An 18,434-nucleotide genomic window follows, 5' to 3' on the forward strand; every position below is an offset into this window, starting at 1 on the left:
ACTATTTCTTTTTTAGAAGTTTTAATAATCCATATTTAAATTGAATATTGAATAGAAAAGTAAATGATTACAAACCACACGACCAGTAATTTTATTTTCGCGTTGGCAATATTAAAAAAAATTCTGTTTCACAGGCATATGATTGGTGTAATTTTTTATATTTTATTCACCCAATTGAAAGTACACGACTTTTTTTCGGCGACTATTTATTTTTGACAAATGTATGAGCAAATTAAAAACATTTATAAAGGCAAGTAGGTCTGCATTCGCCATAGATCTAGTAAACTATGGATTGGCTCTGGAAAGAGAGGTAAAAAAAGGGGTAAGGAATCGAGTATAGGTAGCTGATTGATCGAGTTAAGCTTAACGCGCTGCAGTCAAGGTTTTGTGAACGAAGCATTAGCCCGCACTAGCTCTATCTCTCTCGCACACGTCTGTGCGATTGCCATTTACTTGATGACAGTTGAGTCCAATGGTTTATCAGGTCTATGGTGTAAATTAAAAAATTTGAAATGTAAATTTGCTTATAAGATTCGTCCACTTACTTTTGCAATTAAATAATGATTCAGCAGGTAAAGCAACGCTTTTTATTATTTTTAATTATATGCGCATACATGTCATAACTGTCAAACTCGACAACCACTACTCTAAATTAATATTTCAACACTTACTGCACATTTTCCAACAGGGGATAGGGATAACTCAGTATATGAATTACAATTTTTACTGTACTGTATATTAAGATTTTGGACTGAATAAATACATTACAACATATACATATCTAGACATTTAAAAAAGCTACTTCTGTTCTACAGGCTTCGCGGAGGAAAACGAATTAACAAAATTTTTTATGTCCTCGTTTTCCAATGCTTTCTGAATACCTTTGTTAGTCCAGTTGCTTACTGTATTCGGAAATTGACTAATGTATTTAAAAGTGACCATAACTCCTTTGTTCCAACTTCGTTTTGCTAGAGACGATAGTCTCTCAGTTTCAGGCAATTCAGGTAACTGCAAACAAACGAACCAGTGAAATTAAGTTTGTTACAAGACTCATAATAACATATACAAAACAAATAGGCTATTTTGTGTAGGCAATTTTGATGTTACATAATTCTAACCTCTACGGGTAGCTGCGCCTTTAAATCTTGTACGTAAGGTTTTGCTGTTTCCTTCAACTTTTCGTAAGTTTTTATTGATTCATTGCTGTTCTTCCAAACTCCTTGCTCTTTAACATAATAGACTGCGGCAGTGGCTAACCCAACTTTAACTGCAAATCTAAAATAAAAATGAAAGGATTAGACTAGAGATGAAAGAAAATAATAGACTTTACAGCTTTATATTCGTGCTGGTGTTGGAATGAGAAAAAAATCTAAAACGACTAGGGATATTTAAATATAAGACATTCATTACTTTATATTTGACAAAATATTTTTAAGACTTCAAAAAATAAAACAATTGTCTTAAAGCTCACTTTGACTTTCTTTCTAATCAAAACTCAAAACCTACTTGATCATTATCACAGAAAAACGTCTCAAATTTTGAATAAACTTCGACCTAATAACAGAGAAAACAGAGGGTTGCTCTACTAATAACCTATAATAGAATATAACCTAATTTTATAACTAATCTTCAAACTTCATTGAAGATGGAAGTTTTGATTGAAAATTAATGCTTTTCTGTGGATAGAAGGTTCATGTTCATCATAGATTTTAGTTGGTCACAAAACAGCGTTTACAGAAGTTCCACTCTGTAAGTTCAAATTAATTATTTGTCCTTGTTATTCTTAGAGCTTTAGAGAGAGAAAGTCAGATTTATGTAGATCACTACCAACGTCACTAAAGAGATCTAGGTTCACTATCACTATCATTAATTTTCAAACCTCTAATACGGGCATTAAATTTATTGCTGTATAGCTGTAATTAGTCAATCAGTAATCTGAATAGCTGAGCTTTTATAGACTCCGAATGTTTAAATTCAATAGTCAATGGTGATGGGTTACGTTTCCATCGTGTGTTGGCAACACTTTATGATAAAAAAATTTAATTTTTGGGAACACTGATTAATGGCATTTGCTTTTGTACGTGTGAGTGACGCCATATTTTACGTTTTTTGTGTAATAGAAATAGATTTTGAATAGTGCTGGGCTGGATTACTTTACAAAACGGCAAGTTAAAAGTGATGTACAAACATCATCTTTCAAGGTACATATGTCGATGCAAATTGTGCGAATGTTTTTTTTTAGATGGCGGATGAAGAGGCACAATCAGAGGGTGTTGTGCAGCGGCCCAGATGTTTTTTTGACGTATCTATTGGTGGATTAGGTAGTGGGAGAATTGTATTTGAATTATTTACAGACGTAGCTCCTAAGTCTTGTGAGAATTTTAGAGCTCTCTGTACTGGTGAGAAAGGTCTCGGAGAGCAGACAAAAAAGCCACTACACTATAAGGTTTGTAGCTTTAGTCTTACTAGTTTCAGCATTTGAATTATTGTAAACTGACGATGATTTATTAAACTCGTAGGGGGTAATTTTTCATCGTGTAGTAAAAGACTTTATAATACAAGGTGGTGATTTTTCAAACGGCAATGGGACGGGAGGAGAAAGTATATATGGAGGAATTTTTGAAGGTATGTACTTTGCACTGAATCTGGTGTAACTAATCAAGTTTAAAATTATTTCTAGATGAAAACTTTGACCTTAAGCACGATAAACCATTCCTTCTGTCGATGGCGAATCGTGGAAAAGACACCAACGGTTCGCAGTTCTTTATGTGAGTAGCAATGAAGTGACTGAATTTGTAAGATATCAAGCTGTACATGTAACTGTTAGAATATCTTTAATATATCTCTTTCAGCGCCCCGTATTTCATTGCAATATCAATTTGTTAACCTTTACAAATTGTTATTGGTACTAATTTTATGTCTTTGTTTATAAAAAAATGTCGGCAAAAGTTAAGTAGATGTTACAGAACAGTAACTTTTGTTGTTCTGTAGCGGTTCCTCTGCAACTCAAACCTGGCTACGCTGATCATATCTTGTCAATTTTTGTGTTATAGTACGACTCAACCGGCCCCACACCTCGACAAGTAAGTTGAGTAGTTACGATTCGATTCGCTTTTTAACTTGTCGGTTTCAGTGTTCATGTGGTTTTTGGAAGAGTTATCGGTGGTATTGACGTTGTGAGACAAGTCGAAGCCCTGCCAGTGGACGCTAACAGTAGACCCCTGCAGGACGCGAAAATCATCAAGTGCGGGGAACTTGTTAAACAAGTAAAAGGTAATAATAAAAATTTGATTTTTACATACAGAAAATTTCAACTCGATTTATTATTCTCGGGAATATTATGGGTTTGTTAAAATTTTAGCTAAAAAGGAAAAGAAGCAAAAAGAGGAAACCGAGGAGAAGTCGGACGTGGAAGAGGAAAAGAAGCATAAGAAGAAGCACAAGAAAGAGAAGAAAAGGGACAAAAAAGATAAAAAACACAGGTACACCCTCGACTTATAAAAAATTGTGTTTGCCTATTACAGTTTTTTATTTTTTAGCAAAGACGTCGATCATCACACGGAAGAGGAAGGGGAAGTGGTGGAACCCCATCCTTTGGTAACCGTGACCGATATAAACCCGGAGGATATACCCGACGTACCTGTAAATAAGTTTTTAATGAGAGGCGGTGACAGCAGAAAGGACGCAGATAAAAGAAGCGATAGAAAAGGTTTAGTGTAAGAATTTCGTGTCGTTCATAATTTTGTATGTCTCTGTTTTTTAGATTCCGGAAGAGACGCAGGTTTTCGCGACAACAGAGATAGAGGCAGGCGAGATTGGGGTAACGGATATAACAGACGGGGAAGGCCCATGACGACGAAAAGCGGGAGAACGATTAAAGGGCGTGGAAAATTTGTAAGTACATTTTGATCATATATACAGGGCATCTCAAAACGAGTGGAGCATTCATCGTTTATTTTCTCGGAATGAAAACAAAATAATTTGTTGTCCTGCAATTTTGTTGTCGTAAAAAGTTAGCGATTTTTGTTTTTATTGTGGTTACTTCTCTTTTGAATATTTCAGTGACGTTCGATAGAGGGTTTTTGTTTTGAAACATCTAAAACGGTGTTTTCTTAAAAAAAATTAAATACACTTTCTTTTTAGGGCAAATAAAAATTGTGTTAAAGTAACGTAATCCACATCGTTTTATTTTCTTTATAAGAAACAACGCTTCAGTTGTGTTCCCTTCGTTTCTGGAAATTTTCAATTATTTTTATACATTCTTTTTTTAAAATAATTTAAACCTTACGGAAATGACTGTATTGGCGTATAAACAATCATATATTTATACTTCAGCGGTACAGAACACCGTCGCGGAGCCGATCTAGAAGCATCACGCCCATCCACTGGAAAAAGGAGGAATCCAGGATAATAAAACTGTCTGATTTCGAGAAGCTTGGGGAGCAACGTCGACGCATCGAGGAGAAGAGGAACCTCAACGGCAAAGAGAACTCGGAAAAGAACAAGTCCAAGGAGAGGTACAGACAAAGGTCGGCCTCTCCGCAGACCCCTAAAGGGAAGGGAAAAGGCGTGGACTACAACGCTTTGGATTACGAGGATCACAGCGAGGAAGAGAACGAGCTTCTGAAGAAGCAGGTTCCGAGTTTGGTGCAGTATCCGCTTCCCGGGGCTTACAACAAGTTCAAGACGGTGGAGGAGGTGCAGAAGGAGATGGAACTCCAGAAGGAGCAGGAGCAGGAGGTAGCCGCTATCAATAAGAGGTCCGATTTCTTGGCTATGGCTCTGGGTAAGCGACAACCGACAGTTTCCTTTGGTAAATTCTAAATTTTACTATAAAATTGAACTTAATTGCCATTTGTTCTCTTAGAATTATGTTGTTATATCACAAAAGGTGTATAGTGTGTAAATAATTCACCGAAACCGTTTACTGGCTAAGGTCATTGACATTGAGAGTCACAAACCAAACACAGTGCTTTAAAAAAAATCGTAATACGAATACATTTTATTAAAAACTTGAAATGGTTTTGATAAATATTCCAAATCTCTCGGATTCGTATAATTTTTTATAATTTTTTCAGCATTTGTGTTAAAACAATCACACTTAAAACCTCATCTCTAGCAAAAAAATTATTTTTTTGTGAAATTAGTAATTTTGTAGTTATTTTAAACGTACTGAATTGCTTTAACGGTAACGCAAATTAAAAAAAGTAATAACTCGAAAATTGTCCGTTTTTCCGGTGAAATGAAAGAGATGTGTTTTTTTTTTAAAAACCGCCTAGAAATTTAGTGATCAAATTTCCAAAATATTCACTAGAATTTCTGGGATTCCCAAGTATCGTCAGAGATATTTTAGAAAATGTTAAATTATTTTAAAATGTCAACATTCTGTATTATATTCAACCTTGAACTTGTACAGTTACTCGTGAAACACCCTGTATATGTTAAAAGTTCCATCCGCCGAATTTCAAACTATCGTTTCTCAGGCGTGGAGATAAAAACGGGCGAGGACTCCCCCACCGGCGAGATAACGATGAGCGGCTTCAGCAAGCAGAAACGCAAAAACAGCTATCCGCAGCACTTCGACAACAAAAATCAAGAGGTCAACATGAGGCTGCTCAAGCTGGCCGGTCAGGACAACGTCCAGATACCCTCCCAGCTGGTGTGTAATATGGAGGAGAAGAGGGGCGGTCGCAATAAGTTCGAGACGGAGAAACCCGCGCAGGGGGACGCCCGGGTGTACAGGAACGGCAGGTTCGAGGATAACCGGCACAGGCCCGACAAGCGGCCCTTCAACGATCGGCGGCCTTTTCTTCCCGTTAGGAGGGAGATGGAGAGGAGGGACAGGGATAGGGTGTACAAGGACAAAGTGGAGAGGACGATGAGGTAGGTCTTATTTTTGAATCGGCAGCGTTACAAAATTTTGGGTCGGGTACGTTTTCTCTACTATTTGATTAACGGTCACTCCGCATATACAAAAAAAAAAGTCAAGGTGGTTTAAGTCTGGAGATCTTGGTGGCCATGCTACCGGTCTTCCTCGTTCAACCCGATGTACTTCTTGAATTTTTTAAAGGCAACCTTGAATATTCTATCGAAAATGAGGGGCCGCACTTATAAAACGTTAGTTGGAAAATATTAAAATTTCATGGCATAAATATAAGCGTCGATAAATATTTCGAAAATTTTGCAACTTTTTAAACGATAGGGAAAGGAGGAGAAGGTCCCCTAGAAGGTCGAAATCGAAGGAGAGAACGCGTAGGAGGTCCCACTCCCATTCAAGGAAGTCGCGAAGCAGGGACAGGACCAGGAAGAGGTCTAAGTCGAAGTCTGCGGAGAAGAGCCCCAAGAAACCCGAAGTTAAAGAGAAAGACATCCTCAAGGCGGACAAGGACGCCGAGGAAAAATACAAGAAGTTGCTGATACTGAGGAAGAAAATGGAATTGCTGGAGTTGAAGAAGAAGAAAGAGGAGGAGCAAGTAAGGTTATCGAATGGCGCGCAAACTGTTTTGTTAAAATTATTTATTTCCAGCGGTTGATTGAGGAGAGGCAGAGGAAAGCGAAGGAAGAGAGCGAGATGCTAGAGAAAGCCAAGAAAGCGAAGCGGGAGGCCATCGAGAAGGAGAAGTTGTTGAAAACTTATAAGGTCCTGCAAGAGTTGGACGGGAAGAAGGAGTCCGAGAGGAAGAGGAGTTACAGCTCCAGCTCAAGCAGCAGCAGCTATTCCGATAGTTCTAGCGGAAGGTCAAGGTAGGGAAACAGAAATCATACCGTAAAATTTCTTTATAATTTTTTTTTTATTAATTTTTTATTTATTTTTATTATTTTTCTTAATTTTTTATAGAAAGAAATCGAGGAGGTCCAGAAGCAGGTCCAAGGCGAGAGCTAGGAGGAGATCGTCCAGCAGCTCCCGAAGCAGGTCTAAGAATCGCCACCACACTCCGAGAAAACACCGTAGATAATTCCGTACGGGATTATGTAAGGCTACGTATTTCTTATTGTAATTGGAGTGTAAATTACGTTTATTTTAGTTATGTTACAGGATTAAAATCTGCAATTGTTAACGAGTTTTCCTTTATGCATTTTACGGAAATAATATTTTACGCACTTTGTTAGGACTTGATTTTTTTTTCAAGGTTTTGGAAATTTGTTGCAATATATTCAAATTTGCCGATATTAATTATAGAGAAATGGGCGTATTTGTACTAATAACGGAAAAATTTTGTCGTTATTGCACGAATACTCCTCAATTATGAGGTAGGTGTTAAATAGAAACTTAAATTGTCAGGAATATGAAATATGGAGAAATTTTTATTCAATAAATATAATTCAAGTATTTAATTTCTTTTTTATTTCCAATTTTGTCATGGATTTAACAATTAATGTCCGTATAGACTATCTGACTCGGAAGTTTAGTGGCTATTACTTTTCAAAAATTCTAGGGTGCAATTAAATCGGACGAACTAGAATATTCTCTATCTGGGATGGAAAAAAAATTAGGTAAGAATTCGCCAAAATAAATGTTTTGGTTGGTTAAAGTTAGGGATAACGAAATTGGATCCAGTTACGAAGGACCAATCTGTAGGGATAAACGAGACTATATTTACATACTGGTCAAACTTACTAATGAAGATACTAGATGGCGGCACTCTCAAAAAATTTCTATAGTACAAATAAAGTCCCTAGATTGACTAAGTACTGCAATCAGTTATTCTTGTTTGCTCCAAAATGGTGGTTTACTAGATGTCAATTTCTGCTTTTTATATAAAAGGTTGAAACTCTACCTATATTTGAAAGTTGACAAAAGGGATCTTGCCCCAAAATTCCAGTTGTTGTGGTACTTTATCGATATCTAGGGACTTTAGCGCAAATAAAGCAATAGGGGCGTTTTGGGAGAGTCGCCATCTAGTGTTTTTATCTCGAAGTCGGACTGGTTGTCTACCTGTAAATATATAAACAATGGGACTTCTTACTAAATTATAAATTATTGGTCAATGGCTGCTTGATATTTGAAATTATTGCTGATTTGGTCTCAATTTATATAGTGACAAATACAAAAATATTCTTTCGCATATTGTGTAACAATAATATTTCCAAATTTAAGGATGAGGATACTAGATGGCGGCACTTTAAAAAAGAAATCCCTTTTGAGTGGTACAGGCATTGAATTTAAATGTAAAAATGTAAATATCAACGTATTGTTAAATTAGTTAAATTATCAAATCTGAAATGCAAAATCTCCATTTAATGAGAGAATTGGCCTGGATTATGCTTCTATTGACGTCACGGGAATTTCGGAAACTATGATCTAAGATCAAATGGATCACTATCAGCTGTTTCTGGATTTTAAGGTTTTTCTTTGACTATGGGTCAATAGGAACAAACCTAATCTGTGGAACAGCGTGACCATATTTAGTAGATTTCTACTTTTTCGGTAGATTTTCAGCGAAATATAGAAATTTTTGGTAGGTAAAAAATCTACAGTAGATTTTAGTAGATATATAGTAAACATTTTTGTGCCGCGATTGGTCATATTTTGCGCAACCTAGTCAAGCAAGCGGCTAATTTATTGTTTCATGTTACCACCGTTCACAGCTTCGGCGCGTGGTACGCTCGCTCCAAATCCGAAGCGAACAAGCTAGACTTTGCTTTGACCTTTTGACCACAGAATACAGAGTGCTACAGATTCACATTAGACTTTTATTTGACCATGACCAATTTTCCGAACCGTGTTCCGTGACTTGCTGACATGACATAACATAACCTTAAATAATATAGAATTATATGGAATATAGAATAATATAGTTACGTTATGTTTGAAAGTTATGCATTCTTTTATTAGCATTTTTATATTTGTTTGTTATTTTTAGTTTATATGTATGGTTATGGTTTTTAAACGGAATATACTTTTGGTTAAATTTCAATTATTTGATCTATTTATTTCGTATACACATTCATAAAAACATCAATTCAAATTCCCCTCTTTAAAATTAGCTCCATTTTGGTCTGCGCAATACGGCGCGAATACTTGTACTCATTAATAGATGGCGCAAAAAAATATGTTGGCTCCTACATTTTTATTCTAATTATCTATTTTTACTTTATAACCGTTAATTGAAATATTAATCAATATGCAATTAACGTATATTGTCCTAATCTATGGCTTTTACTAGTTAGATAATCAAATAACAGTGAAGTAGATTTTTAGTAATTTCTTATTACTATGTTGGTAGATTTTAGTGGATTTTCTTCAATTTTACAGTAGATTCGCTAAAAAATATATGGTCACACTGCTGTGGAACAAACCGTCGACGTCAAAGTGAAGCATACATTTTTAATGCGTTATTCTACGATCTAACACAATACAAAGCAAAGCATGCGTTTTTATAAGTTTATTGGTGTCGGTGAAATGTACACAAATCCTTGATTGTTGTTTATCATGTTCATTATCCACTGAACACTAAACGAACAAGCGATTTGGTAACTCATCAGTTTCCGATCGATTTTCAAGTTTAACCTGTCCCCTTTCTGAACGACAAGATCACTTCCTAATAATCGGCTAAATTCGATCGCAATTTCCGAAAAACTTAGTATAAATAAACGATATTTAAGAAGAGTCGCCACCTAGTATCCTTCTATCCTTAAGTTTATTATAAGCGTGACGATTTATCTAAAAATAGACAAGAGCAGTACTTTTATTAATTTATAAACTGCTGTTTCCAATAAATGAATAATGTTTAAAATATGAAATTTTTGGTGATGATCTTTGTTTCAATTATAAGTTAATAAGTACCACCGATTTGTGGGTGTCAGCTGACAGCACTGACAGCCCAAAATAAAAAATAGTATGAATAATCTTTCCACCTTTGCCATTGCCAATGTATAGCTGAAAAAATAAAAATATTTGGAACATCACTCATCACTCTTCTATATGTATATTTTTTTGGGAAGTACGATTTGAATGATATTTTTAAATTTAAAAAGTTAGTTTCCATACCTACTTAAGTATAATTTTATTTAATTGCTAACAACAAAAGGTAAACTATTTATTATTCTAGAGGCGTTGCTATATTCTTGCAACAATGAAATTGTTATTCATAATATTCCCAGTTTAAGTAAATAAAATTGTTTACTAGCATCTAATTCTCTTTTTTTTTACATAAATTAAGAGCAAGATGCAAGATTGTTAATTGGCTGTTACCGATTCATTCATTTATTTATACAGCCAGTCTTTAAAATGTAAACAATTTAAGTAATTCATTATTCAGTGTTTAATACACTGTAGGCAGCGGGCTTGTTACGCAACCGAGAATTTCAATGATACTAATTAATAATATGAATATATGTATAATTATATAAAAATAAAGTTAGGTATGTCCGTTGTGGCTTTCTAAATTCCATTGATGCAACCAGTACTTGACAGATGGAAATGGATTATGATAGTTCAAAAGTACAATCATACATTTTACAATTTTAAGAAAATATAAAAATAAATATGCAAATATTAATTCAAATTTTTCCCTGAAGATATTACTTAAGTAGGTACAAGTACAAAAGTACAAAGTACAAATGCGACCTCATATCAACTAGAAGAAATACATACAAAAAACTGAAGCCGAATGGTTCCTTCGCCATTTTTATTATTAACAGCAGAATAATGAAGTTCGATATGTGTACATTTAGGGTGATAAACTCTATCGCTCTATCTGTTGAAAGGTTAAGGTTAGAATATTTCCAGGCCTACTAGATTTTCGCATTTTATTTTCATAGCCAATTTTTTATTTTCTTAGTAGAGCATTTCTGCATTACATTTTTTTATCATTGAATGGAGACAATGGATGAAAAATTACGATTTCAACGACGTATTATACCGGGGTCAAACGATTATTTCAAAGGTCAAAAATAGTTAAGTTGATCAAATGAAATAACAGGTTAATATGTTCATTTAAGAAGAAGAAGAAGAATGTTCACATTCACAACGTGTTTACGACGACACCAACTATTTTTTTAAATTTATTTCCTGAACGTAATGGGCCTGTCGAATTTGATAATTATATGAATTTCTCAGAAATCTTTAAAAAAAAATGTAGCAGAGGTTTCTGTTATGATCTATCAGTCAAGTCTCCCAAGAAAAACCTCTGGACTTTAGATGTTGAAATATGTTTGGAATACGAATTAATAAAAATAAACAAGGACATACATCTGCGACATATATTTTAGTAGGAAAAAATGAGTAGGTATTTAAAAAAAATCGTCAAAAATTTTAAAACGGAGTATCACCGTCGACAGTTCAAATTTATTTGAAACAAAAAATAATGAAAACTCGATTTTCAACTTAGGTGTAGCTATCAGCTTTGTAGGTTAAAAAAAAATAAATATACATGAATAGTCATGTAACATATTATTTTTGCAAGGCATTCCCAAATCCGAGAGATAACCCATTATATTTTGGATGCCTTGTATATTATTTTATCCATATACTAATAATATTTCATTTCGCAACCCCCTCTTTTCGGAGTCTTACACGCCACTGCGTCTATAGGTTAGAACAGTCAAGGAATTTAATGAAAGAAACGAAATTTTTTAGTGTGAAGTCTAAATTATGGTTTAAAGTAGGCAGGTATATTTATTTAAACCAGTAAAAATTGTATTACGTATATTTTTAACTATTGTGTAGGTAATATACCTACCTACTATTTCGATTAAATATTTTACCAACTTATCTATATTCGTTTAGTTGAAAAAATTGGGAAAACCCAAAATTTAAGGTAGCTAGGTAGGTATTTCTACAATGTGGGATACAACTCTATGAATACCTACAGTACATAAATAAAAAATTTCAATTATCATTCCTTAGAGATAATTAAGAATAATGTTTACGTATCAAAATTTTATTTGCGGCAATTAAAACCATTTATTTCAATATTAATCTGTCACTTATTCCATTAAAGCCTATTATCGCAACATACTTAGGTTTCTTTAAACTCCTACCGAGTTAATGCATTTAACCACATTTATTTAATATCTAATCTCTAATCTAGAACAATGGCTCGAACTGCAAACAGAAATAATTTGTTATTAAATACGTGAGTTACATCATATCGCATTCGTTCTGTTTACTAAATACACATGACACATATAGTTGTTAATCGTGAAACACTCCTGACCTCTCCCAACACTCCATTTAATTTAAATTACTTCAGATAGGAAAATTGTGTAATTATTGTTTACTTGTGCAGCCTTTCCAGGCTCTGCGATAAGCCGGATTATCGCTTATCCGCGGAGATTTTTAATTATTATCCAGTGATACGGAAATACGCACCGCTGCCTGATACCCACTTCCATCGAATCCTTACTATTATTTGAGAAATTAGCATGTTTTTTATTGTCCGGTAGTGAACTATCAGGCAGGGCGCGTGCGCCGAGCGTATATGCTAAAATGAGAATGGTTGGCGCTGGTACGGAAAACTCGGAACTTCTACCCAACTCGATCAGCACAGCATTGAATCGCGCTATTTTAGTCTGTGTGTGTTGTTACTAGTGTGGTGGGTGATATTACGTGTTTTTTAACAATCCCAAATGAATACTGATTTATGGCGTTACGAATTCTTCAATTCAGCACTCTGTTTGCAATAGGATTTTACTTCAGCCCAACGTTATGTAAGTCCCATCCGATAATTTACCTTTTAAAAAAACTGAAAACATTATATTCGGATTGTGTATCAATATGGCGGTTGTTTTGGTAATGTGCGAATGTTTCCGTGTATAATAAATGTCTTCTTCGATCCATTGCGTGATTAGCGATTGACCAGACCCCGTGAGAGGTTCGTTTCACGGATTTTGTGCCAAATCGGTCGAATTGTGCCGTAATTTATGCCGTCATAACGAAAACATGGGCCGTGCTAGTCACGTTAGATACATTATCACGCTAAATCTGCATTGTTATTTTGTTTACGTTGCACTAAATCGTTTTTTCAAGTCTATTTCGCATTCTCGGGATTCGGTTTCGACTTTAAAGCCGAGGGAACCCGTGGTTTGGCAGGTAATTTCCGCTGGATCTTTAACTGACAGTTACGTTTATTATTGTTGGGGTATGAGGCAAGGACGACAAAATTATTTCACGTCAAGTAAATAATTCATAAATATTTTTATCCTTCCCGAACCTACTCGATGATACCCTGGAATCGTTAAATAATGTGTTTAGGAAAATCGAAATAACTAATAATTATTATACTAAAGCATAGTTTATTTTTTTGCTTTAACATGGTTGATTTACATTCTCATTTTTTTTTTAATTTCCTCTTGAGATGAAAAGATTGACCTTGTATAGAGGTATTTGACTTCGCCAATGCCATTAATAATACTCTTTGCGAGTTAAAACAATTAATGGTTCTCGTTTAATAAAACTGTTGTTTCGTATTATTTTTAACTGAGCGGCCACAGAGGCAGACTTGGAATAAGTAGGCTATGCATTTGAAGGAATTTACTGAAAAAATGTTATGTAACGAATAGCTGTAAAAACGGGTCGTGATATTGTAAGGAAATAACAGGTGTTAATGAGTTGATACTTAATAATTAATGTTTACTTGTTAACAGTAATCGTTAATAATCATTTCAAATGCTACGTCCGTTACTTGAAATACCTACATAGGTATTGTGTACAGATAGGTGCAAGGTAATATATACCTGCACCTACTAACTAACCTGTAAAAGCTTAGGACGTGTTTTAGTGTATTTTGTAACCTTCGTGTGATGTGAAAACTCGATTAAAATAAAATTGAGTTTACTTGGTAATCGAACTCGATCTAAAAACCGGGTAAAAATAGCCTAGAGAAAACAGTAGAAATCCATGGCCAACGTCAATAAGCTTTAAGTTTCTCCTCGCCGCCTCCTACGTTTGTTATTTTTATTGTAATAAAACCGCCCTACAATATCCAAGTTGGCGGTTGTTAAATACAATTTTTGGGTTTGTATTATTTGAGTACAATTATTGCAATAATTCGGCATGTTGGTAGACGTTGGTTCGTGTCTAAAATATTTGTGTTGTTAATCTTGCTGCGCTTAGTGCCTCTAGCTGTAGAAATTCTGCCATCCTTGAAGTGGTGATCGATTTTTTATGGGATCATTAATTATTTGAAAGCTTGCCAGGGCGAATGCCTCGATGACTTAGCCTTTGAAAAGGGCAAAAACGGCAATACAGAAACATACATGTACCTCAAGAGTTAAATATTATTGTTTTATTTTCAAAATATAATTTTTGTGGCATATTTTTAACAATAAATTCTAAATGTATGAAAACACTTTATCGTATCCGGAGGTAAAAGTTAGTATTTTACATCCTACGATGAAATACATCGCGTTACCATAGATAAAACTGTATAAAGTTGATATGGTGAATAAGAACACCATTGTGATTTTTTATGAGTCAGCAGATAACAATAATTGTATGTTTTCCGCTTTCTCGTGGGTTTCCAAACATTTAGGAATGTGTAAATAGTGGTTCACTTATCAACAGGTAAACTGTAAGTTTAAATTCAAAGAAAAAATGCTTTGTGCAATAATAATCACATATACTAAAGTATTCCATAGTTATTCACAAAATACTTTAGTCGTATAGGTAGCAATTGTGAATTTCGTTCATTCCTTGTCTAAAAAAAGGTTGAATAGTGCGTAAGTACAAGCCACTGGACCGAGAAATTGTTTATTTTATACCTGAGCCCTGACACTCCGAATATCGACTTAAGGTTTTACGTCACTGTATAGCAAAATTGTTTGTGTTCTTGGAAAAATGAGGTTCAGTGTCGTGGGCATCTTTTTTGTTACGTACTTTGTGGCATGTCGTTCCTCTAAAATTGTTTTTATTGCTTATATAATATTTCTTTGTTTTCAGGTAATGTAAGTGTAAAAAAATCATCTTAATTTATTTTTTTCGTTAATATGTAGGTAGCTGTTAAGAAACATAGGTACAGTCAAGAAACTTTAAATTTAGGGGGTGATTCTACTCTACTAAAAGTTAATAAATTTATTTCTAATTATCAAAAGAATATCATCAAAAAATCACCTAAAACTAAGCCCTAAAGGCCTTAAATTACATATATTGACGAAGACTTTGATAACCAGTTATTAAGTATTGCAAAAAATTTAAAAATCTCCATCTCAAACCCTTAAAAAGAGTTAAAATCGAAGTTAAACAAATGTTGCAATATAAACAAAGTATGATTTGAAATTAAAATAAAAAATTGTTTTGTACCACTGTAAGCATTAAGATCTACAAATTATCTTTATTTGCATTGATTGGCTTTTTAAATTTGTGAATTTTAAAAATAATTGCAATAATATACACCCTGATTCAACTGGAAAAAACAATTAATTTTATCGATTTCGAACAAAAAAACGTTTCAGTGACTTTTAATATTGAGTAGTTTAATTTTTTAATTACAATAAAGTATGATATTTAATCAATAAAGGTCTTTAAATTACACAATAACTAAGTAAACAATCCGTTAGAATAATAGTAACAATCGGTCAATGTTCTGGGGATTCTGCTGACGAATGATCTTAGCGGTTTCTAGTTATTGTGGGTGTAATTTAATGTTGGACGGGGTTAGACGATGATTCAGTTTCCTAGAGTATCGATTGGTGCCTATCCAAACAATTGGTGGTAAACATGTTTTGCCCGTTTCGGATTCGTGCCTTTTCCTTTTATGGAGAATAATAATAATTATTAGCAATTTCAGATGTGTTTATTGAATAAATGGAAATTGTTGATTCTATTACGAGATGTTATGCTTGTGATGCTATTGTACGTGTCACAATAAACTGATCAGTTATCAGTTTATTGGCAAAAACAACTTTTAGAATAAAAGCCAATAGAAATAAAATAAAATAATACCTAGCTATTAATTTTTTGTATTAATACAATTAATAGTAAAATAGGCTTATCGAAATTAATATATTTATTTACATACAGGGTGTGTCCAATGTTCTGTGTGCATGGAATTGCCAGAGATTGATGTGGTACTAAATATAACACTCGTCAAAGTTGAATCTCATTCCCACAACTATGCTTCTTCTTCTTCTACATCGCAAATTTATTGTTTTATATACTTTACACTCTCGATCTATTGTTATTTTGGCTACCGCTGTTTTTGATCGAATTAGAGTTTGAACGTAAAAATATTATTAGTAGACATTTCATTGCACTTTATGACGGGCAAGGGTATGTATATATTATCAAAACACTAACTTGAAAGAAGTGAGCGTTGGCAAATAAATGCCAAAATTACGTGTTTTATCACTTTTTTGCTGTCCACGAAAATCTAGTTGGCTTATCTTGCCCCAAGGTCAATCAAAAGCCGCTCGGGAATTCGCTCTTTTTACATTAAATAGGGCTTAGAAGTTAAATAAATGAAATATTAGATCAAAAATTTAAAAAAACGTAAAACGTTTAAGTATTGCGTCATTGTAAAACTTTTTGAAAATAAAAGTTTACACTTTCTTTAATTGTCCGTTAAATCCCGGTCCGATACGTCCAATAGTTAATTAACAATTATCGTTATAAAAAATAGCTATTTTTTTTAATTTCCCTAAAAATAAGTTCTATTTAATGCAAAAAGAGGGAATTTCCGAGCGGCTTTTGCCTTATAACGCTACTACTCTACTTCGTTAGTTGTAAAGAGCAACTTAATTTCAACTTTTTCTATACGTTTCTTCTTTGTATCAATTAGAACCTATATCTACGATGTTAACTAAACTAGTAAAACTACATAATTGTTATTTTTAAAATTACTTTGAGACAGTAAAACTACGTTCTTGTAGAAAAAATTGCTATTGAGCGAGAATAAATTTGAATATATTATGAATTTTGGATATTTTTGGTGATTATATTGATAGAATAATAATTGTCGATGATGTATAATATCAATTTGTTTCATTGAGTGAAAAAAAATGGGTCTAAAACGAAAAAATCAAAAATTTAATTTTTACTTCAACTTCAATCGTGAATAACTTTTGAAGGAGTAAATTTATGCAAAAATGTTAAGAGACCTTTTTTTTGTAGAGTTTTAAATTTCCTTTGAAAATCTGTATTGAACTTTTTTAGATATTAATTTGTTCGTTATTTACAAAATTCCAAAGTTAAGGCGGTTTTCCACTAAACGCAAACTTTTTGAAGACTGGCGTGTTTTGCGACAGTTGGAGTTTTGTTTTTCGGGTCCCGCTTCAAAAAGGCGGTTTTCCACTAAACGGACAAAACAAAAACAAAACACAAACTTGTGTCGAATGAAACAAAACTATGACTTTTCGCAAAATTTTTTAAAAAATGGCGTGTTTTGCGACAGTTGGAGTTTTGTTTTTCGGATCCCGCTCGAAAGCGGTCACATCAAAAGGTTTCGACTAGTGCTGGCAAAAACCGGAAAAAAGTGAAACCGGTTAACCGGGTTCCGTAAAAACCGATTTCAGATAAAACCGGTTAATTGTCTAAAAAAAAAATCTGGAAGTCAAATTTGTTTACGAAGAAATCGATCTCCAAAAAAAAAAGGTCAATTACAATCGGACAAATCGATGTCTAAAAAAAAGGAAGTAGATCATCGAATAATCGGATATTTGAAGATTCGAATAACCGAATAACCGGTTTTCGGATATTTGAAGAATCGACTAACCGAATAACCGGTTTTCGGATTTCATAAAAATCCGAATTATCCGAAACCGGTTAACCGACTATCTAAAAAACCGGTTTCAGTTGCCAGCACTAGTTTCGACCTGTTTTGAAACTTAAGTCTGTTTAGTGGAAACGGTCGTGTTGTGTTTTCTAGATAAGTGATCCAACCCAATATCTATGTTGGCGTTTTCTTCTTCCCAAAAACAATATTTTAATAATTAATGAATTATAGGTATTAAAAAATATATATATGTGTACGGTTAAAGTGTTTACTTGGCTAGGATACACAGTAACCAAGTAAACACTTTAACCGTACATATACCACGAACTCCATCGATGGATATCTGGGAATCCGCTCGAAGGATTTTGAAATTGTGATGGTGTGATACGGACCGTGGATATTTATACCTAAAATATTTTCAAGGTCATCGTATTTCCGGTTATACCGGAAGTTGATACTAACTTTCTTATTTTAAATGGAACCCCCTGTATATTATTGCAAAAAAATTAGGGGTTTCCATTTAAAAATTTCGAGTTTTCCACATATTTTGAACTTCATATTCGATAAATTTTTTTGACCATTCTGTATAAAAACTGGAAAATTTTCATGTCAAATTCGATAAAGTAGGTCTTTCTCTGCAAAATGTCCAATTTGCACAAAAAAAAACGGGGAAAATTAAATTTTGGTGACGGTCTGCATGTCAATTTAAAAATCGAAATATCTCGGAAACGGTGTATCCTAAGTATGGAGTGTGCTATATGTTTTCAACTTAAAAATGGA

The 18,434-nt window shown here is 33.8% G+C and overlaps 3 protein-coding genes across 4 annotated transcripts in view; 2 read left to right on the forward strand and 1 right to left on the reverse strand.

Annotated features, from left to right (window-relative positions):
• Positions 1 to 720: 720 nt before the first annotated feature.
• On the reverse strand, positions 721 to 1,621 carry LOC108917216 (MICOS complex subunit MIC13 homolog QIL1). Of its 2 annotated transcripts, none has more exons than XM_018723704.1 (3): positions 1,507 to 1,621; positions 1,119 to 1,275; positions 721 to 1,008 (listed from the first exon to the last, which is right to left on the reverse strand). In XM_018723704.1, the coding sequence occupies exons 1-3, from the start codon at positions 1,512 to 1,514 to the stop codon at positions 799 to 801; spliced, it is 375 nt and encodes a 124-aa protein (XP_018579220.1). In that variant the 5' UTR covers positions 1,515 to 1,621; the 3' UTR covers positions 721 to 798. The 2 variants fall into 2 exon arrangements, with proteins under 2 accessions (XP_018579220.1, XP_018579219.1); XM_018723703.1 differs by lacking the exon at positions 1,507 to 1,621 and adding an exon at positions 1,331 to 1,436.
• Positions 1,622 to 2,064: 443 nt separating this feature from the next.
• Positions 2,065 to 7,058, forward strand: LOC108917241 (peptidyl-prolyl cis-trans isomerase G). The gene is made up of 14 exons (XM_018723741.1): positions 2,065 to 2,164; positions 2,243 to 2,446; positions 2,520 to 2,625; positions 2,681 to 2,768; positions 3,054 to 3,083; positions 3,134 to 3,273; positions 3,362 to 3,482; positions 3,540 to 3,709; positions 3,764 to 3,894; positions 4,336 to 4,786; positions 5,484 to 5,883; positions 6,203 to 6,473; positions 6,527 to 6,744; positions 6,839 to 7,058. Exons 2-14 carry the CDS (start codon positions 2,243 to 2,245, stop codon positions 6,954 to 6,956), a joined length of 2,448 nt encoding a protein of 815 aa, XP_018579257.1. The 5' UTR covers positions 2,065 to 2,164; the 3' UTR covers positions 6,957 to 7,058.
• Positions 7,059 to 12,529: 5,471 nt separating this feature from the next.
• LOC111691285 (protogenin-like) overlaps positions 12,530 to 18,434 on the forward strand; it is a gene marked incomplete at its 3' end in the record, with an annotated part of 113,472 nt that continues 107,567 nt past the window's right edge. Inside the window, exon 1 of the mRNA XM_023455665.1 lies at positions 12,530 to 12,654. Within this exon, the coding sequence (XP_023311433.1) occupies positions 12,588 to 12,654 (67 nt within the window). The remainder of the gene's footprint in view (positions 12,655 to 18,434) is intronic.

The sequence above is a fragment of the Anoplophora glabripennis genome, unplaced genomic scaffold (genome assembly GCF_000390285.2).
Source record: "Anoplophora glabripennis isolate ALB-LARVAE unplaced genomic scaffold, Agla_2.0 scaffold41, whole genome shotgun sequence".
NCBI lineage: Eukaryota > Metazoa > Arthropoda > Insecta > Coleoptera > Cerambycidae > Anoplophora > Anoplophora glabripennis.

Excerpts from the sequence above, each read along its gene's own strand:
- LOC108917216 (XM_018723703.1), bottom strand. The coding sequence starts at position 1,407 with ATGAATGTCTTATATTTAAATATCCCTAGTCGTTTTAGATTTTTTTCT. Across the intron at positions 1,276-1,330 it reads ACCAGCACGAATATAAAGCT|ATTTGCAGTTAAAGTTGGGT; the intron begins GTAAAGTCTATT and ends TTTTTATTTTAG. Across the intron at positions 1,009-1,118 it reads AGGCGCAGCTACCCGTAGAG|TTACCTGAATTGCCTGAAAC; the intron begins GTTAGAATTATG and ends GTTTGTTTGCAG.
- LOC108917241 (XM_018723741.1), top strand. The coding sequence starts at position 2,243 with ATGGCGGATGAAGAGGCACAATCAGAGGGTGTTGTGCAGCGGCCCAGA. Across the intron at positions 3,274-3,361 it reads ACTTGTTAAACAAGTAAAAG|CTAAAAAGGAAAAGAAGCAA; the intron begins GTAATAATAAAA and ends TTAAAATTTTAG. Across the intron at positions 4,787-5,483 it reads TTTCTTGGCTATGGCTCTGG|GCGTGGAGATAAAAACGGGC; the intron begins GTAAGCGACAAC and ends ATCGTTTCTCAG.